At 44.8% G+C, this 21,782-nt stretch overlaps 1 protein-coding gene across 7 annotated transcripts in view; it reads right to left on the bottom strand.

Moving 5' to 3' along the window:
• Nucleotides 1-21,378, bottom strand: part of SNX31 (sorting nexin 31) — a 71,369-nt gene extending 49,991 nt beyond the window's left edge. For 2 of the 7 annotated variants that reach the window (XM_047841901.1, XM_047841900.1), the window contains exons 1-4: nucleotides 21,205-21,378; nucleotides 21,018-21,092; nucleotides 11,120-11,234; nucleotides 7,525-7,589 (exon numbers count right to left, since the gene is read on the bottom strand). In XM_047841901.1, the coding sequence (XP_047697857.1) occupies nucleotides 7,525-7,589; nucleotides 11,120-11,234; nucleotides 21,018-21,092; nucleotides 21,205-21,270 (321 nt within the window). In that variant the 5' untranslated portion in view covers nucleotides 21,271-21,378. Of the gene's footprint in view, nucleotides 1-7,524; nucleotides 7,590-8,716; nucleotides 8,891-11,119; nucleotides 11,235-14,098; nucleotides 14,227-21,017; nucleotides 21,093-21,204 lie in introns of those variants that run through there. The other 5 variants (XM_047841902.1, XM_047841899.1, XM_047841904.1 and 2 more) reach the window with 5 other exon arrangements.
• Between the last annotated feature and the right edge of the window lie 404 nt (nucleotides 21,379-21,782).

Here is a 21,782-nt window from a genome sequence, read left to right on the forward strand (position 1 = left end):
ACTATTCCAGATTTCAAGATATACTATAAAGCTGTAGTAATGAAAACAGTACAATATTGGCCCCAAAACAGACACATAGATCAAAGGAATGCACTAAAGAGCCCAGAAAATAAAACCACAATTATACGGTCAATAATCTTGAACAAAAGAGGCAAGAATATGCAATGGAAAAAAGTCTCTTTAACAAATGGTTTTGGGAAAACTGGAAAGCTACATGTAAAAGAATGAAGTTGGACCACACACAAAAATAAACTCAAAATGGATTAAGGACCTAAATATGAGACCTGAAACCATAAAAATATACATATACACAAAATACACAAAAACGTCATTGGTATTTTGATAGGGATTACATTAAGTCTATAGATTGCTTCAGATAGTATGGATATTTTAACAATTTATTTTCTTCCAGTACATGAGCACGGAATATCCTTGTATTTGTTTATGACGTCTTTAGTATCTTTCACCAGTGTTTTATAGTTTTCAGAGCACAGGTCTTTCACCTCCTTAGTTAAGTTTATTCCTAGGTATTTTATTACGTTTTGGTTCAAGGACCACCCAACTCTTTGCCATTGGTTAGAATCAGACACACTGGTGGCCACTGGCCTACAATCTCCCTCCTTTTCTCCAATATGTTCTACCAGTTGCCTCAGCCAACAGGGTTCTGATTCACACTCTCCTTCAACTTCTCCACTTTCCCCAAGACTCTAACCACATGTACCTCCTTCCTCATTCCCACCGGTTGACCTCACCTTCTACAAGTCATAGAAGAAACATCAAGAGGGGGCTCACTCTACTTCTAATCACACACCTTGGACTGTGCCTGTAGTCATGCCCAGTGTCTCTCCTTGCCTCACATTCAGTGTGAGAGGTGTCCTTCCTCCGCTCAAGCCCAGTCTGTGTTGGGTCCTCCTTCCTTTAGTACTTGGTGCCATTCATTATTGAGGCCAACCCCGCCCACTCCCATTTTCAAACTCCTTCTCTAGTGGTTACTCCCCACTAGCAGGCAAACCTACTCAAGTCTCTTTGATCTTTTTTTTTTTTTTCTCATCTATTTATTTTAGAGAGAGAGAGCATGTGAGTGGGGGAGAGGAGCAGAGGGAAAGAGAGAAAGAATCTTAAGCAGGCTCCACACTCAGCACAGAGCCCAACTTGGCCTCTATCCCACAACGGTGGGATCATGACCTGAACCGAAATCAAGAGTTGGACATTCAACTGACTGGGCCACCGCCCAGGCACCCCATGTCCCTGTCATCTTAAACAGAAACACAGAGACTCTGGGTGGATCACCACCAAGAAAGAAAAAGGGGGGGTGGGGGGGGGGAATTCCCATGGGAGAAATATCTCTTTTCAACACTTCCATGGGCTTTGAAAGAGTCATATGTTTAAAGAAAACTAAGTATTTTTTTTTTCTTTTACATGATGCCATCTTAACTCCAGGAAAAATAAGAGTTTTCAAGAAAGTAAAAGTAATCATGAACATTACTTGTTCAGTAGTAAGAAATCTGTACATGTTATAGGGATCAAAATGCTAAGAATTTAATTTTTTTTAAAGAGTTTCATAACAAAATTGGGGTGAAGGGAATGGAAGAAGGTGATATAAGAAAGCGGCAACCCTCACCCTCCATCACAGTCAGCAGATTATGTCTACAAGTTGAAGAACAAGAGAAAATTAGAGATGTATCTCATTAACCCCCAGGTTTTTAAATACCTGAAGAAAAACCTAAAATATTTGAAAGTCACTGCTTCTGAAGAGCAGGAGAAGCTTATGTTCTTCTAATCTGTTTTAGTGCCATTTTACTTTGGAAACCACAAGCACATTTTGCTTTGATTAAAGAAAAATGAACATGTTATGACAATATGGCAAAGAGGAGAAATAATGGCAGTAAGAAACCTTCATATTATGAGATACAAGCAAGTGCACAACAGGTGACACGTTTTAGATCCGGAGTGGTGACCAAGAGGAATTTGGCTCTCTTTGTGGTATTTGAATTTTGCCAGAACATACATAATTAATAAAATGTAAGAGCAATACAAAAACACGATCAGAGGGGGAAAGGCCAACTTCGTGGATTTGGGATGTAAAAAATAAAACCTTACCTAGGCTGTCATCTTGATCTAGGGTGGATCAGGAATCAAAATACACAGTTCATGCTGCAAAATCAAATGCACTTGTCTTTAAGAAACGTCGCAATCCTGGGGCGCCTGGGTGGCGCAGTCGGTTAAGCGTCCGACTTCGGCCAGGTCACGATCTCGCGGCCCGTGAGTTCGAGCCCCGCGTCGGGCTCTGGGCCGATGGCTCGGAGCCTGGAGCCTGTTTCCGATTCTGTGTCTCCCTCTCTCTCTGCCCCTCCCCCGTTCATGCTCTGTCTCTCTCTGTCCCCAAAATAAATAAATGTTGAAAAAAAAAAATTAAAAAAAAAAAAAAAAAAAGAAACATCGCAATCCTCTAATACCATGGGCTCCCTCAACACCCTTCAAAACCCCTTCTAATTCTTTTCAAATTGAATTTAACAACTTGTGAATGTTTTGAATTTTTCCAAGAAGATCCATCCGTGTGTTTTATTGGTATTCTGCTCTGAGGCAGAAGAATGGTAGCCATGGTCCTTATTCCTGGGGTTTCTTACCCAAGAAAATCCACATTTGGATTGCCAAGCTTTTACTTTCCATCACACTTAATAATGGGCTATAATCGTTGCACTGTAAGGGAAACATTCTTAAGAGGAAATGGGGGAAGAGTCACTTCCCCGGTCCCCCCGAACAAAGCCAGAGTGATCTAAACTTGCTAAGTTGCCCCTAACTTCCAAGGCACACAACGCTACTCCAGATACCTTCTCTGTCTTCTTTTTCTCACACATGTTGTTCACACAAGGCCATAGAACACTGCAGTTTAAGAATCAGGAACATAAAAATGTCTTTAGTCTACAGACTTCAATTTTGCCTTTTCAAAATTGCCTTGATCTCCAAGGCGACCGCAGGGCAAAAACAGAAAACGGAGGAAGTCAGGGGAGTCCAGACACACAAAACAAGAGGGACATGGTTAGGGGCAGGGCTGGGCAGGCTATCGCCACTCTAGAAATTTCTCATAACACCAATAGAGCAGGGGCTTTGGATCCAGCTTCCCTGGGTTCAGATCCCAGCTCCTTCATTTCTGAGATATGTGCCCTTGGCCAAGTGACCTAACCTGAAAAAGAGATACTAGCAGCACCTCCTTCAGCAAGTTGTAGAGGATAAATGAGACAGTGCGCATTAAGCACCAGGTCTTGCCCAGATTAAATCACTCTGTAGAGGGAAATCCCTCTTGTTTTTCCAGCCTGCGTCTGATCATCCTTGATAAAGGCTCTCCTGAGAAGGGCGCCAGGAAGGTTGCATGCATTCATGTTTCGAGTGTCGTGTGTCCTTGCCCAGAGACAGGAAGATGCTCTTGTACCTGCCGCATCCCGGAGAGCCAGGCCCAGGCGCATGCGATTGCCCAGCAATAACCACTTGGCAACTGCAGGCCAAGCACTTTCAGGAGCAGTGAAAATATGCAGGTGGGGTCTGTATAATATTGAGGTGGGCAAACTGCCTAATCCCTGTTCCTTGGGCTCTTTCAGTTTGGCACATCCACATATCACCGCTGCTCATTCCAGTTCTCCCAGCTCCCACCCGCCCTCCAGTAGCGATCTTGCTGCAAGCTTGGTGGGCCGATTCTCTCCCGAGCTGAGGGCATCTGTTCGCCACCAATAAATCGCTCTGGCCCTGAAAGGCGGTCAGGGAAGGGTCTACTGGACGTTGGAGTAGACTCACCCCCAATACTAACTGGCTACCGCTTCCCTTTTGCTAATATCCGTCCTGAGTCTTGCAGGCCGCCAGATACTATGTGGCTTGTTGTTTTGGTCGCTACTGGGAAGGAAAAGCTAAAGTATAATCTCATCTCCCTGCCCACCCCAGAAATCTTCCAATGCCAGCTTACATATCACTTTCTTTGGAAGATCTCCCGGACACGCACGCATCTATGGCAGGGCCTTCCGGCCCTTTTCTCACACGGTCACGCGTAGAGAATGATATTTGTCCTTCACACTGGGGTAAGCGGGCACAAAGCCACCGGCAGGGCCCGCAAATGCTGCACCAGGGCTAAGAAGGTAGAAATCTCAACACAGCCCCCACTCTCTTCTGGAGCATGGCCCTGTATCATGCCGCGGGGTCCTGTAGCACAGTGTGTGGTCCTATATCACAGTACTCATTACATTTAGTGACATGCCCAGTGACCTTTCTGTCTCCCCAACAAGACGGTAAACTCCGTGAGCTGGACTGGGTGCCATTCGCTGGTGTCTCCCCCACCTCTCGAGTGGTGTTGGCTGGTAGCGGGCATGCACTTCATATTTGTTCAACGTCTGAACAATAAAAGGGACAGCATAAAGCAGGACAGGGGCACAAGGAACATAGAACCACCTGCCTGATTTAAATTTAGTTTCTTGGGGCACCTGGGTGGCTCAGTCGGCTAAGTGTCTGACCCCTGATTTCAGCTCGGGTCACGGTCTCACGGTTGCTGAGATCGAGCCCCACATGGGGCTCTGCGCTGACAGCACGGAGCCTGCTTGGGATTCTCTCTCTCTCCCTCTGTCTCTGCCCCTCCCTCCCCACCTCTCAAAAATAAATGCATAAATATCAAATTAAAAAAAAAACAACCTTAATTTCTTTGTCAAAATCTTTAACCTCCTTTGTAAACATCTTTAGCAGCAAAGTGACCTCTGTTTTACCCTCCTTTTGGAGACAAACAGAAAACAACCAGAAGGAAAATCATCCTCGAAGACGTTGAAAATTGTCCCGAGCCTGAACTGCTTACTGGGTTTTCAAAGGGGCCGCCAAGTGCAGTGAAAGTCAGACCTGGTCCGGGAGGAGACAAGCAGAGGTAGCAAGGGGCCAGGGGACTCGAATCACACAGAAGCTATCTTAAAGCAGTTAATCACCAGAGACTAGTGCGTCTGGGAATACAACTCCGGGCCCCATTTGACCCTACCTAGTGGAAAGGGACACCAAAAAAAAAAAAAAAAAAGTGCAGACACATCATCTTTGCAGAAAGCAATCTCTCAGCATGGTTGGGAAGAGAAAAAAAGACATTGTTAATGGCAGCAAATACTTCATAAGCGTTAAGATTGCCACATGATATTTAAGTGCTTGAAGAGATATTTAAGCGGCGCCTGGGTGGCTCAGTCAGTTGAGCATCCGACTTCAGCTCAGGTCATGATCTCACAGTTCATGAGTTTGAACCCCGTGTTGGGTTCTGTGCTGACAGCTCAGAATCTGGAGCCTGCTTCGGATTCTGTGTTTCCCTCTCTATCTGCTCCTTCCCTGCTCTCTCTCAAAAATAAATAAAAACAACAACAACAACAACAACAACAACAACAACAACCCTGAGCCATCTCACTCCTGAGCCTGTGCTCTTAACCACTAAGCCAGTCCTGAAGCTACTTGGTCAACAAGAGGGTTTAAAATGCTAGATCACAATATGTGGAAGTGTGGTTATGGCTTCACGGCTAGACACACTGCTCGAGCCCTCAGGCGGAACATTAGAGAAAGTGCTCAGAAACAAGAGGTAAGATCCAGAAGTACAACAGACAGAGTCAAGACTCAGCCGGAGCTCCTCCCTGAACACTATGTCAGCTGACTCACAAAGCACAGCCCCTTCTAAAGCTGACTGATTGCCTGAGAAGAAACAGCGAGGGACCTGGGCAAAACTCCCGCGGCAAAGGAGGGAGGGATCGAAACCAACTAAGAGTAAAAAATATATCCCCAAAACAATGCCACTGAGGAGATGACAAGGATAGATGCATTAATAAAAATACACCTTCTCTAACTCAGAGAACGGATGAAAGCCTCAGAAAAAGAGATAAGATAACAAAAGGATATAAAAGCAACCTGCAAAGTTGGTGGAAGAAACAAAAGAGAAAAATAAAGCCATTAGACAAGTGCAAATCTCATCAGAAGAAGCAAGGCATGGTAAAATACTAACAGAACTAAAATGAGGTAAAAATCTTGCACATCGTCAGAAAAAAAGACACTCACAACAAAGCTTCGCAACACTGACAGTCCATGACAGTTTTTAAAAGGCGCTGAGAGCAAAAACCATAACGTACATAAAAAAGAGGGCAGAAGTGAGGCCAAATGTACCTCTGTGTACTGACAAGGAATGATTTGCAAGATGTAGAATAAAAAAAAAAAATTCAGTAAGTGTGTAGAGTACGTGCTTATTTATAAAACAAAAAGGTTACACATACATATGACTGCTTGTATGTGCACAAAAATGCGTAGAAAGAGCGAATATTAAACTGTAAACAGGGGCGCCTGGGTGGCTCAGTTGGTTAAGAGACTGACTTGGGCTCAGGTCATGATCTCACAGTTCATGAGTTCAAGTCCCACATCGGGCTCTGTGCTGACAGCTCGGAGCCCGGAGCCTGCTTCAGATTCTGGGTCTCCCTCTCTCTCTCTGCCTCTCCCCTGCTCATGCTCTGTCTCTCTTTCCTTCAAAAATAAATAAACATTAAAAAAATTAAAAAAAAAAAACCTGTAAACAGTTGTCTCTGAAGAGGGGTACTGGGGGGTCTGTGGTGGGATCATGAACTCTTTTGTGCCATTCGAATTTTACCACCATCACCACCTCAACAACAAACTGTTCAAAGAAAAAGAAAGTGCATGTGTTTTAAGCCATCAAAAATATGTGAAAATCTACACAGTGACACAATGGGAGACGCCCAGATCATTTCTTGGGTTGAACGGACCAGTTACTATACCAACATGGTTGACCTACCGAGTAAATGAAATTTGCTCCCTTTTGGTTTGTTTGGTTTTTTTTTTTTTTTCCCAATTCCAGTCAAAGTATCACTCCTCCCCTAGCTAGGGATCTAGTTCGGTAATATATTATCGTTATGACTTCATTCTTCTCAAAGATTTCCATTCAGTCAAGAACATACTTGCAGGCACAAAAATGTTCCCACATATACGACTAGAACGGGGGGTGTGCTAACCAAACCTACTTGGCAAACTTCCAGCCTCGACAGGGCAAGTGGCCAGTGGTTCTTTAGGCCAACGAAGGAAATGGAGTTACTATATGTCATTCTGTTCAGACTGAATTTTCTCTGTGATCCATCCACAACAAAGTTAAGAGCAGAGGATATGCTGCGTTGATGTCTTCACTGTGGCCCACTTGATCCCAGCCACAGAGGCAGGGTCCCAGAATTGTCACGGGGGCCCTTCATGATAAAAGGTTCTCTTCTCCATGGCCCGTTTTGAGAGGTACAATGCTTAGGCTACAGGATAAAAAGGTATCTGCTGAATGAAAATGAGTTCAAAAGTCAAGCGACCCACTCATTTTCCACCTAGAATCTAAACCGCCGAAAGAACAAAACAAGAACCATTCCCCAATGTCCTCCAGATGAGTGTATTTTACCCGATGTGGAGCTGCAGGCTGGAAATACACACATGGCAACCAAGAGACATGTTCTGTAGCAAAATAATGACCTTAGTAAAGAAGACCATGCTTACCAGCTGTACGAGTTTTAAAAAGTCAATGAAGACGTCACTTCTCAACATGTTTGGGTCCATGGTTACTGAAAAATACGGATGGTGAGCCAGGTTAGCCTGGGGCTCGGTTGACCTCTCTATTAAATTGCTCCGTCCTCTAGGGAGTCCTACAGGCCTTACCAGTACACCACCGCCTCCTTGGGCAGTGGAGCTAAGACCTCTCAAATACATGAAAATCCACAAAACTTGCCTCCTCGCAGCAGCCTTGATAGCAACATAAACCCTCCTATCAGTCCCAGGCACCTCACTTGATTCACACATGCCCGTATCGTTCAATATTCATCTTGCTGCCCTAGCAGGATGATGGTGAAGTTCATATGAAAAAGCAAAAAGATCTTTAAACCTGGACTGGGACTCCTGCTTTGGCAAGACATTTCTTAATCTGAAAATCTGAAGTCAACCAAGAAACCCTGGTTGAGAGAGCACGTCTCATAATGACAGGAGCTCTCAAGAGGTTACCCCCGCCGCCGCCCCGAAAGTGATTATAAGGCCGTCAGAGAGATTTAAAGTTTTCTATTCAAGAATGAAATCTTACCACTTGCAACAACGTGGATGGAACTAGAGGGTATTAGGGTAAGCAAAATAAGTCAGTCAGAGAAAGACAAATACCCTATGATTTCACTCATATGTGGAATTAAAGAAACACAACAGATGAACAGAGGGGAAGCGAAGAAAAAATAAGATAAAAACAGAAAGCGAGGCAAACCATAAGAGACTCTTAAATACAGAGAACAGACTGAGGGTTGCTGATGGGGTGTTGGGTGGGGGGATGGGCTAAATGGGTGATGGGGCATTAAAGAGGGCACCAGTTGGGACGAGCACTGGGTGTTCTACGTAAGTGATCAATCACTGCATACTAGTGATCAATCTAGTCCTGAAATCATTATTACAATCATTAATCCAACTAACTTGGATTTAAAAAAATAAGGGTGAAAACAAGTAATAAAGTTTTCTATTCTTGTATACCTATAAGAGTATTTACCCTCTTAGTTTTAAAGCTCGGATACCAATATTCAGGTGCTGTGGCCAGAGCAGACACTTCCCCCTGAGAAGTTCAAATTCCTGCATGAGGTCGTTCCCAGACTGCCTCCTCATTTCTTAACCCTCCTTGCTGTAATGCTTCTCCTGGGCCCTGTGCTCTAGCTACACTTACCTATTTACTAACTCTGTGTCAGATGTCTTTCTCTTTTCTTTCCTTTTCTTCTTTTATTGACGTTTCAAATGATTTCATCACATAACTTCTACCGGCATTTACAACTAGCACTGACTGAAGTCATTTCGAGTTGTACCTTTCCCAAACAATGTTCCGTTTTTCAGAATAAAGTAACTAAAAGAAAATCATGAGAGACTTTTTACAAAAGATATTCCCTCTTTTTTAAGGGAGGCAATTTTAGAGTGGGGAAAAAAAAAAAAAAGCCCTTGTCTTATTTTCTGGAACGTATGTGGTGTAAATGCAAATGAACATAATTGTTAGCATAGACTCTTGGAGATGGGGAAAGCTGTTGAAAAAAGTGTTCATCTAATTGGTATTTATTAAGAACCAGGTACAATGCTAAGCACTTTGTGTATTTTAGTTCCTTTAATCTTTACAACAAACCCTGGGGTAAACATTATCTCCATTTACCAGACAGAAGCTCAGGTCATACAGCTAATGAAGTACAAACGTAGGATTTGACTGTAGTTCTGACTCCACAGCCCAAATCTTAGTCACATCACTAAGCTGCATTGTCCCCTTGCTTTACCTCGCTAGAGGATGCAGGAGTTATCCTGATGACAAATGGACAAAGGCCAGGCCTAAAAAAGCAACCCCTTAGGCACTGTGATCATTTGTGAAAAGACCAGTGGTTCAAAAAGGATATTCCGCTAAGACATTAGAAATCAAGCCAAGAGAGAAGAAAAATTCAGTAGATATTACATTTTGAGTTTGAAAAAGCTTATTTACGGGGCGCCTGGGTGGCGCAGTCGGTTGAGCGGCCGACTTCAGCCAGGTCACGATCTCGCGGTCTGTGAGTTCGAGCCCCGCGTCGGGCTCTGGGCTGATGGCTCAGAGCCTGGAGCCTGTTTCCGATTCTGTGTCTCCCTCTCTCTCTGCCCTTCCCCCGTTCATGCTCTGTCTCTCTCTGTCCCAAAAATAAATAAACGTTGAAAAAAAAAAAAAAAAGCTTATTTACTGGGTCTAAAAGAGGTATATTCTCCATTACAAAAGACATATAGGAAATAGATGACCTCTAGAATTTTTATTTACTATCTTTAAAAAGCTGTGTGCAGCCATGAGAAATAATGAAGTAAATCTATCGTTTCTGACTTAGAATGACCTGTAAAATATAGATTTTAAGAGGGAAAAAACAACTTACAGAAGAAAAAAGCATTTTTCCTTGTGCTGTGAAGGATATCAGTGGGATAACTGGTGTAGTTTGAAAAAGGTCTCTAGATTAGATAACATTAATTGCCTGATTTTGATAACTATACCGTGATTGTAGAAGAGAATGTCCTTGACCTTAGGAAATACACACAGAAGTATTTAAGTGTAAAGTGGCTTGGGTATGTAACACAAGCATTAAAAAAAATACACACACACACACACACACACACAGGAAATTGAGAGGATGATAAAGCAAATATGAAACGTTAACATTTGGGAAATCTGGGTGAAGAATATACAGAAATTCTTTGCATTATTTCTGCACCCTTTTTATAAGTCAGAAATTCTTTCAGAATAAAGTTTTTAAGAATCAATCACCGAAAAGTGTACAGAATAAATTTCAATTTGTGTTTAACAGAGATATGCATACGCACCAGTAGATACAAAAATTGTTTCTGAGGAATACATAAAGCGCTTGTAATGACGCTTACTTCTAGAAGCCTCGGGGTCTAGGCTGGAAGGGAACGCACTTTTCATTGTATACTCTTTGGACAGATTCTATTTTTAAACTATTTTGCGTATATACTATTTCCCCTTTTAAAAGTCTTTTTTTTTTTTTTTTAAGTTTATTTATGTTGAGAGAGACAGAGAGAGCTCGGGGTGGGGGGCAAGGGCAGAGAGGGAGAGAGGGAGAATCCCAAACAGGCTCCGCACTGTCAGCACAGAGCCTGACACAAGGCTGGAACTCACGAAATTGTGGGATCATGACCTGAGCTTAACAGATTGAGCCACCCAGGCACCCCTCCTCTATTTCAGTCGAATCCAGGTAATATGTCTGTGACTTCTACAATCAAAGCCAACACGTAACACCCGAGGGCAAATCTGAAAGTTATTTTTAAAACGAAATACAAAGGCTGTATTTTGTATGACTCCATTTATATACAATGTTCAGAAAAGGCAAATATATAAGACAGAAATTAGTATAGGGGGTGACAGAGGCAGGTGGGGGAGAGGAATACGGAGTGACTGATAATAGGTGTGAGGTTTCTTTTTGGGGTGACAAAAATGTTCTCAAATTCGACCATGGTGGCTGGTTGTACAATTTTGCAAATACGCTAAAAACCACTGAATTGTACACTTTCAATGGGTGAATTTATCTCAACAAATCTGTAAAAATAAAATCCAAATACATACCCTTCTGCAAATACTGTTCCAACTGGTCCCTTCTCTCGTCAGCCATGGATGCGGTCATTGCGAGATAGTACTTTGGCGGAAAGGGTGGCAGGGAATTTCCAAAGACCCGCCTCAGCTGAAAGATCCAGAAAACACACACTTCAGGCCGAGCCTCCAATGCAAGGTTGGTGAGACACCAAAGCCTCCTCTTACGGCAAGTCTCACTCGAGTACTTTGTCTAAAATCACCCCTGCCTGGTGGCCAAGAGGAAGAAAAGGGGATGCTTTGATTTTCTCAAGGAGTTTATTTCAGTACATGTTTCCGACGATGCTGTTAAGCATGCTACAGACTGACATCTCCAGTCTGAGTTTGGTAGACTGGGATACGCTGTAATTTTTCATTTGTTTTTGCCGGACTGCCCACCCCTTCCACCATATAGTATTTCTCAGATTCAGTCCCCAGTAGAATCTGTGATACCAATGATGATAGTTAGGAATTTAATTCCCCTACCCCACGTCCACCAAATCTGAACGTAACAGCAGAGGTTTACGGCACCCTAGCTGATAAAGTATCCACTAGCCAGTGCTAATGAGCCCCCAGAATGTGGCTAGTCCGAACTGAGATTCGCTGTCCGTATAAAATACATTCCAGACTTCAAAACTTAGTACAAAGAAAAAGAAAAGGGAAATATTTCACTAATAACTTTTTATACAGATTATATGTTGAAATGGTAATATTTTAGATATACCAGATTAAATAAAATTAATTTATTAATAACTATTAATTATTAAAAGTCTTTTAATCGGCCTACCAGAAAATTTTAAATTACACATGTGGCTCACATTATATTTCTATTGTGCAGTGCTGGTTTATAAAATTCCTATAAGTCGGGGCATCTGGGTGGCTCAGTCAGTTAAGTGTCTGACTTCGGCCCAGGTCATGATCTCACAGGTTTGTGAGTTCAAGCCCCATGTCGGGCTCTGTGCTGACAACTCAGAGCCTGGAGCCTGCTTCGGATTCTGTATCTCCCTCTCTCTCTGCCCCTCCCCTACTCTCACCGTATCTCTGTCTCTATCTCTCTCTCTCTCAAAAATAAATAAAAATTAAAAAAAAAAAAGACTGTTTATAAAATTCCCATAAAGTTAACATATGACCCCCGTAGGAACCCAGTGAGTGAGGTCCTTCCCATCCTGCTACCCATCTACCCACCCAATTATGGATCCAAGATCACGGTGGCAGTTATTTTTATGCAAGCTAATAGTAGATGCATCAAAAATATGTTTTAAATTAAGATAACCAAAGTGTACTTTCCTTCATTCCAGCCCCGCACTTACAGAGGCAGCTTGAAGATGAGGCCAGCATTCTCTTTATGAGAAAGGAAACTAGTCAGAAATCAGGTTTTAACACCGTGCCTCCGGAGAAGACGGGCTAAAGCTCTCTTACCATAGCCAGTAGCTTAAAGAAAATGAAAGCAGATCGAAGAGTAACAAACAGGTAGGAATTTTAACTCCATGGCCTTTGTCACAAACACAGTGTGTATCTGGTGAATATGCACCTTGCACAGGCCCTAACTTCAAAATACAATACAACCACGTGTCGCCACCCCCATTGCCATCACCCTGGTCCCAACCACTGTCCCCTCTTTGCCTGATTACTGCAGAAACTATACAAGAGTATAGTTCTCTGCTTCCGCCCTTGATCCCCTTCAGTTTATTCTTAATACAGCATCTAAGGTGATATTCTGCAAATGCAAGCTAGGTCACTCCGTTGCCCCCCTCAAAATCCTCCATGGGTTCCTATCTCACTCAAGGAAAAGCCAGGATCTTTCAAGTGGCCTTGGAGCTGTGCCAATCAACAGGATGACCGCCAGCCACCTGGGACTACTTACTTTTAAACTTAAATTCATTAAAATGAAATAAACCTTAGAAAAAAATTTTTTTAATGTTGATTTATTTTTGAGAGAGAGAGAGAGACAGAGCACGAGTGGGGGAGGGGCAGAGAAAGAGGGAGACACAGAATCAGAAGCAGGCTCCAGGCTTCAAGCTGTTAGCACAGAGCCCAATGCGGGGCTCAAACTCACAACGCGAGATCATGACATGAGCCAACGGTGGACGCTTAACCCACTGGATCACCCAGGTACCCCAAAAAGGAAATAAAATTTAAAATTCGGTTCCTCGGTTATACCAGCCACCTTTCAAACACGCAATAGTATTTGAAAGTAGCAAATTGCAATTCAGTAGCTACGGAAATGGCCAAAGAGCATTTCCATCAGCACAGAAAGTCCTACCAGAGGGTATTGGTTTAGTATCTAGAAAGGTTAGTAACTGCCTATAGGTAAGATACATTAAGTGAATGGATGGCAGGTGGTGGGGGTCAGGGTTTTTACTCTTGGCGTGAAGATTTTCAGATAAGGGAAGTAGGCCAGAACGATCGATGTGGCGATGGATTAGAGTTGGAGATATTGGTAGGAACTCATGTTTGGCTTCACATAGATACAGAAGGTTACATATAGAAATATTTATAGATATGTATACACACACATTTTCCTTGGTTTCTCTTGCTCCAACTAAAGCAACCAGGACTCCGTGAAGAAAATAGTTGATTTTTAGGACTGAAGCGGGGGATATATAAGAGGGATCTGGAGCATCTTGTAGCACCAGAAAACAAGAAAGTGCTCAAAACAACACCACCACCACAAATCAACAGTGGGTGCATGTCAAAGAGGCACAGAAGCAAACTCAGAGAGCTCCATGGGCCAGAGATGGGACAACTAAATAGCAAAAACTAAGGCAGTATTGAAGTATAACCCCATTGGAATTACCCCAGTGATCAAGGTAGTCATCAAGAGTGATAGGTCATGTTGATGGCAGGTAATCTTCCTGTGATGTGATGAGAACAGCACTGACCTCTGTGATCTTTCTCCCAAAAACCCATAACCCCAGCCTGGTCGCATGAGAAATATCAGAGCCTAACAGAGGAACATCCCACAGAATCACTGACCAGTGCTCCTCGGAATGGTCATTAAAAACAAGGAAAGTCTGGGGCGCCTGGGTGGCTCAGTCGGTTGAGCGTCCGACTTCGGCTCAGGTCATGATCTTGCGGTTCGTGAGTTCGAGCCCCGCGTCGGGCTCTGTGCTGGCAGCTCAGAGCCTGAAGCCTGCTTCGAATTCTGTGTCTCACTCTCTCTCTGCTCCTCCCTGGCTCATGCTCTGTCTCTCTCTCCTTCAAAAATAAATAAAAACATTAAAAAAAAACAAAAAACAAATAAGGAAAGTCTGAGAAACTGACACAGTCAAGAGGAGTGTAAGCAGACATGACAATAAATGTAATATGGTGTCCTAGATGGGATTCCAGGGCAGAAATGGGGCATTAGGTTAACAATAAAGAAGCATAACTGAATTGTGGGCTATAGTTAATAATAATGTATCAATATTGGTTCCTTAACTGTAATAAACGCTCCATGCTAATGGAAAATAAGAAGGGAAACTGGGTGCAAAGATATATGGGGATGTTCTGTACTATCTTTGCAATTATTATGTAAATCTAAAACTGGTCCACAAAAAGAAAGTTTATTTAAAAAACAAACAAACAAGGGCGCCTGGGTGGCTCAGTCAGTTCGGCGTCCGATTTTGGCTCAGGTCATGATCTCACATTTGTGTGTTCAAGCACCTCGTCGGACTCTGTGCTGACAGCTCAGAGCCTGGAGCCTGCTTCGGATTCTGTGTCTCCCTCTCTCTCTGCCCCGCTCCTGCTTGCTCGCACGCATGCTCTCTTTCGCTCTCTCTCTCTCGAAAAAAATAAAATCAAATAAAATGTTAAAAAAATTAAGAAAAAAAAAAAAACCACCTGATATTCTGGCTTCCTGAAAAACCAGAGGTTCTGGAATCACTGGGTTCACATTCCTCAGGTAATCATCTCCCGAGGAAGCCTAAGCAGTTCCCACCATTTCCCATTGCCTCTCACCTGACTCACACCTCCCATTTAAACTACCTGCCTGACCCCTGTAGCCATCGACTTTTGCAACCATTCCTCCTTTAAATCTGTTAGTATAAAATATCATAGCAACAATTCTTTTTTCTTTTTTTTAATTTAAGGCAGTTTTCCTGTTATGCCAAACACTGTCCAAAGACACCCCGGTTGGAGCATCATCCCAAGCAAGGCTGTTCAAACAACCTGGGATTTATGTACGCTATCTCTGCTAATTCCATTAAATAAGAGCAGAAAATCGTCTTCTTTGCATGCAATTATTTCCTAGCTAACAGATTAAGCGATCTTTAAAAGGCAATTTTCTCCCTAGGCATGTGTTCATAAATGTCGAAGATGCTCCCAAATTGGTTTGAATCACAGCAGCCTTGAGCCACCAGAGCCGCCTGGGTCTTCCACCAGCAGCAGAGCATCTTGGGGAAGCCCCTATGCCAAGGTCAAGAACTGGGGGAAAAGCCACCGAGACTTAAGGTTCTAGTACCCATCACAGCACAAAAACTCTCCCAGCAGGTTTCACAACCTGAGCTGACTTCTCAAGGAATCTTTCCCCTCCCCTTTCTGATACTGGTCTAAGAGGGAAGATAAACATATAACAGACTGAGTAAAGTCTGCCAAAAGTCAATCATTGACTCCCCAAGTTTCAACTCCGTCAAAATATAACCTTTTCTATTGGTCTCAGAGAGCACACAGTTTAGCTATTAAAACCAGTAGCATATTAAGGATTACCTGGCATCAGAGTTTAGCCCAAACACTCTTTCCAAAAACTGTTCAGATACTGACAGGAAAACACACCTCTTTTATTCTTTTATCATGAGATGTGTTTGTTTGCTTGGGGTTTTTGTTTGTTTTTGAAAGACCATGTTTCAGATAATATACATTTTCAATCCCAGCACAAACTCCGGCACCATTTCTCCATCACACAGCTCTGTCTTTCAACATGAACAGGACTTTACCGGTCAGTGGAAAATATCACCCCCTTCCCCGCTTATGCACTTCCAGCCCCCCCCCCCATACTTATTCCGAAGTGGTCACCCGGGACAAGCGGAATTACAGATACAAATGGCATCCTTTCTACTGTCAGTTTCTAATGTTGACTCATCCATCCCGCCTCTCCAAGGCCCCTTGGAAACAAAACCCCAGATTTACCAGATCTAGAGCCACAGTTCAAAGCAATCTGGTCAGTGGCATCTGGTACCAAAGACCATGAGCCTGGAGCTTGTATATTATCCCATTTGTTCATCAAAATAGCCCTGTGAGGTAGATGATCATCGTCACCACGAACATCGTCATCCTGCCACCTTTATATCAAGGTTATGTGACCATCACAGTAACCTGAAGCTCAGGGAGACGAAGTGCCTTTAACCAAAGTCCTACGAGCTACTGAGTGGTGGATTTTCGTTACTTTTTCCTTCTCCCCCTCGTTTTTCTCCCTTCTCCCTCCTTTCTCCCCTGCCTTCTCCTCCACCAGATCTCTTTTGAGCATCTACTAAAGAAGGATTCTGTGCTGGGCATACTATGCCAACGGTCCTCATTCATTCCTTCATTTAAAGATTTGGGTTTTGTAACTAAATAATCAGGGGAAACAAAATATCTGCACGAAAAGAGGAATATGACAAGATCTGAACACGAAGTAAAACAGGAATCAGAGAAAGGCATCTTGTGAAATCGAGGAGGACTTTCCAGAGGAGGTGAGGCTTGAGATGGGTCTTGAGAAAGGGCTGGTCGCTAACCAGTGGGCCAGAAAGCAGGGGGTCTGCCCAGGAGGGGGAAGTGAGGTAGACAGAGGTTATGAGTGGGCCAACCTGAGACAGAGGATGTGAGTAGGGAGGGAAGAAAGGAGCTGGGCTGGGTCAGCAGCTGGCAGGGAGGAAAACTAAATCAGCAGATACGGGCTCACCAAGCCTTCCATTGAAGGACCCTTTGCGAGATTCTGTGGCTCGTGCCTATTGCGGTATCTGATACTAACAGAACATTTGCTAAGAGGCAAGCATCCTTTTCATAGAGTCCAGTGTCACTTACACAGGATGGCCTCATCCTTAACACTGGGTCAAAATGAGCCAGTTGAACGTTTCCTTCACAGGTCTCTTTAAATCCCTTTAAGGAAGGGGGTGTAGGCAAGAGCGGGGCATAAATCCAACCGGTTTTACGTATTCAAAGGCACAGAAAGAAGTCAGTCAAGCAGTTCACATGGCAGAGAGATGAGTAGCACTCAACGGCGGAGGGGCGAGCTGCCAGACCCTGAAGGAAGCTCACCGAGGGACGAGCCTGCAGGCGATGACTTCAGAGGGCACCATTCACAACCGACATCTTGAAAGCACAGCCAAGTTCAGTCTTCCATGCGTTAGCCTGCGCGCAACTTGGCGGAGAAAGAGCAGGGGCCACCTCACCTGGGCGGGTGCCTCTCCTCAATCCCAAAGTTATCCAATATACAAAACAGAAATCCAATACCTAAAGCCAAAAATCCCACGTGCTGAAGCGCCGTCTGCCCTGAATGTACCACAGCGAGTGCATGGCATCTAATGGGAACTTAGAATAAATGAACGAATGAATCAGTTAATTCTGTAAGGTGAAATTTCTGTTCTACCAGGATGCAGAACTTCCTGGGAAAAATACCAAACCCACACACAGATGGGGCCTTGTTTTGTTTCCTACGTATAGTATTTTTGTATTAAATCAGATTAAGAATTCCGAGCCATTTCACATCTTCAGAGGAATAAGAAGAACAAAATCTAGCTGAGTGGTGCCTGAGAGACGTCCCCCAAACGTTCTGTCTCCGACTTCGGGTTGCCAGACAAAACACAGGACGCCCACGTAAGTACGTCCCAAATACTGCACGGAACTACTTCGACCCAAAACTTCTTTGTTGCTTACCTGAAATTCACATTTGGCTGGGGAGCCTGTGTTTTTATTTGCTAATCTGGCAACCTTAGTCAGACGATCTACACAACAGGATTAATGATGACGAGTGCCCTGCTGACCCCACAGCGGCTTGCTAGGCAGCCTGAATAAAATCCCGTGCCTGGAACTCTGGCAGAAAGCAGATCTTGGTTGCCTGGGGCCAGGGGTGGAGGGAGAGGTTATCAAGGGCAAAGGGGCAAGGGAACTTACATGCAGAGTGCAAAAACTGTTCTTTGTCTTGATTGTGGTGGTAGTAACATATACATTTACCAAAATTCACCACACAGAACACCGAAAATTGGGAGATTTTATAATGTTATCCCCAAATAGAGTAAAAGCTTGTTACTTTAAGACTCCATTGTTTTACTGATACAATTTATTTTGTTAACTGTGGTAAGAAAACCACAAAATGTAATGGGTCGGAGCAGGTACTGGCGATCAGATCTTGGCTCCAATACTTACTAGCAGTTTGGCTTTGGGCAAGCTGTGCCTCAGTTTTCTCATCTGTTAAATGGGGCTAATTATAATCCTGGCTCATAGCGCTCCTATTAAAATGAAACGTGCTTTTACATACAAAGTTCTTGGCGCCAACCTTAACACACAGTAACTGCTTGCTGTTTTAAATTAATAATACCAATATTCACCTAAGTTCTAAGTAGTTTTCTTTTTAATGAAGTCGTTCCTGTAGAAACAAGGAAAAGGATAAGTTGCAAGGTATAAGATAGTTGGAAACTGGATAAAGAAATCTCCACTTTCAGATTTTGAAAAATCTGGGACAAATATGAAGTATTAATTAATATCTACCCTGTACCCCAAATTGGGCACCAGGCTGTGGCTATTCAATATTTAAGAGTCCACTGTACTAACAGTTTGTTTTCCCTGGCTTCCAAAACAGAATAAAAGTCTACTCACTTTATGGCTCCGCTTATGAACCTACGAAGACTTGACAGGTCTTAGTTTTTCTGAAAACGAGCATTTTCCCGAGTCTGTTGGTTAAGGAGGGCCAGGTTCAGGAATTCCTCAAGCCTCTCCATCAGTAAGTGCTTAACTGAACACGTGCTATGTGCCAGGCTCCGGGAGAAAATGGCCCCTACTCTTCACAAGTAATCTGGGAAGTTGACACCCATAAGCACCTATTTGCTTATTATTTGATAAAAAAAAAAATGGAAGGTCAAAGAAGAGGTGAGGTGACCAGCCAGGAAGCAGTCAGTCAATTCCACACCCTCCTGCTCCTCACGGCTGTCTCCTGCTTTTCACACTGTGACGGCAGCCTGCCCAAGGCCACCCCTCGTTACAGAAGGCGGATTATTGGGCGAGAGGACACATCAACTTCCTCCGCCAAGTGCCAAACACACCTGTACTTTCTCTTCCCTTCAGATCTCCATCTGCCTACCTCAGCAGTCCTCCCAAGTCCCCAGACACATTTTGGTCACAAGTAGCCACTCATCTTGCAGAAGTCTGAACCCATGCCCTTCCTCATGGAGTCAGCCAACCATCATTCCTGAGCACCTGCGGGGGCACAGGCACCTCAGCAGGCGGTAGCAACTCAGAGATGACCACACGAATTAGGTAACGAGCACATTAAAGCTGTTTTATGTTGAGTCCAAAGAAACTTCATCCTACCTTGGAAAATGGACTTTCTTCCAGCGCCCGCTGATGGGAGCAAGAAGCGTCCCTGCACTGTTTGCAACAGTAAAACATGGAGTTGAGACCTGTCCTTCAACAGAAGGCAGTTAAAGGAAATGTGTTCTATGCTCGCTAGAAACCCAGATTGCCTGGAAGGATTCTCGCCCAAATCGCTGTTGCTTGGGCAAGTTTGTTTCTTGGCTGTTGTTGTTGTAAGTTTTATTTAAGTAATCTCTACAACAAACCTGGGGCTCAAACTCATGACCCTGAGATCAAGAGTCACATACTCTTCTGACTGAGCCAGCCAGGGGCCTCTTTTCCTTCCTTCCTTCCTTCCTTCCTCCCTCCCTCCCTCCCTCCCTCCCTCCCTCCCTTCCTCCCTTCCTTCCCCAGGGGCCTCTTTTCCTTCCTTCTTCCCTTCCTTCCTTCCTTCCTTCCTTCCTGTATATGCTTTTTAAAATCAGGATACAACCCCCCCCCCCAAATGTTTTTAATTAAAAAGAAAACATGCACGGGGTGCCTGGGTCAGTCGGTTGAGCGTCCGACTTTGGCTCAGTTCACTATCTCACTGTCGGTGGGTGAGTTTGAGCCCTGCATCAGGCCCTGTGCTGACAGCTCAGAGCCTGGAGGCTTCTTCGGATTCTGTGTCTCCCACTCTCTCTGCTCCTCCCCTGCTCACACTCTGTCTCTCTTTCAAAATAAATAAAGATTAAAAAAAAAAAATAAAAGAAAAAGAAAACATGCATGAGGCAGAGGGAGGGTGAATTTTATTTCCAAACTTTCATTTACTCCTGTAACCCATTTTGGAGACTTGGAACTCTTCCTTATTAGGACAATAAAACCCTTTAGAGCATGCTAATAAATCGGGCTGCCTCGCAAAGAAAATGCCCCACATCAGAGGGAGAAACTATAGTGGGAAACGGCCTCCGGTCTTGATCAGTCATTTGCTTCCTGGGTTTCCAGCCTGCCAGTACTCGAAGCCTATAAATACACTCATTTGAAAACAAAAATACACACACCTTTTCAAAGAAGCCTAAGACACTCTGGGAGAGAGAAAATTAAATACCGATCTATGTACAAGATTCCTAAGACTATAGCTCCGTCTAGATTTAGTGTGCTCATTCTGAACGGGGACATAATGCTAGGGACGAGCTGAAATGCACCCTGCCAGCGGGGGCTGCTGGGGTCGATCACTGGGCTGGAAAGCGGTTGGGAGAATCACCTGAGCCAATTCCCTCACCTCCCAGCTGCAGAAGGTTAGGAGCGGTAACCTATATAAACGGAGCTGTAGGCCCAGCGTTATCAAATCGATCCTTACTCCGACCCCGCTTCCCAGGTTAGGGGCTTGGAGCGCTCAAAAGGTCCGGTGTCTTGGGGCGCGCTTTTTCTCACCTGCCTCGAGCCTGCTCACCTGTTCGTTCCAACGGTGCAGCTGGCTGTAGCGCACCCTGCAGAAGAGGTACCCGTCCAGGTACACGGAGTACAGCTGCAACACGGAGACAGAGCGGCTCGGATTAGCTGAGCGAGCAGGTGAGCCCTCGCCCCGTCACGTCGCCGCCCGTCTCCCCGCCCGATCAGACCCCTGGTCCCCCGCGCACCACGTAGCGGCCCCCCAGCGCGTCCGGCCGCTGCTGGGACACCGGGATGCAGAAGTGCATCTTCATGGCTCTGGCGGCGGCCGGGGAAGGGCCCTCGGCAAGCCGAGCCGCGGCGGCGAGTCAGGGCTCCGGGGAGCAGAGGGCGGCAGGTCTGCAGCCGCAAGGGCGAGTCTGGACCCGCCGCGGCGGCGGGGGCGGGGCTGGCACCGCCCCCTGGTCCCCGCCCAGCTCCGGCCCAGCGGTCGGTCCCGGGAAGGTGGGGAGCCGCGCTCGCAGAAGCCGGATCTGCCAGCGGCTCGAACCGGGTGTGTGGGCCGCTCCCGGCTCCTTGGCGGGAAAATCGTGCGTGGGCGGGTGGATCGTTAGAAGCCTTCTGGGGAGAAGGTCCTAGGTGGTCTTCAGATTTTCATCAGAACCCACAAAAGCTTAAAATCGTTGCTCCAGCCACATAGATGTCCTGTCCAGTGCCAAGCAAGTAACGACTCCCCTGCCCCGCCTCCAACACCTGGGGAGGGAGAGCTGGAGGCTTGGGGGGGGGGGGGGGGGCGGTAGGGCAATGTACAGCGAGGAGGAGTCGC

Source organism: Prionailurus viverrinus, chromosome F2 (genome assembly GCF_022837055.1).
Source record: "Prionailurus viverrinus isolate Anna chromosome F2, UM_Priviv_1.0, whole genome shotgun sequence".
NCBI lineage: Eukaryota > Metazoa > Chordata > Mammalia > Carnivora > Felidae > Prionailurus > Prionailurus viverrinus.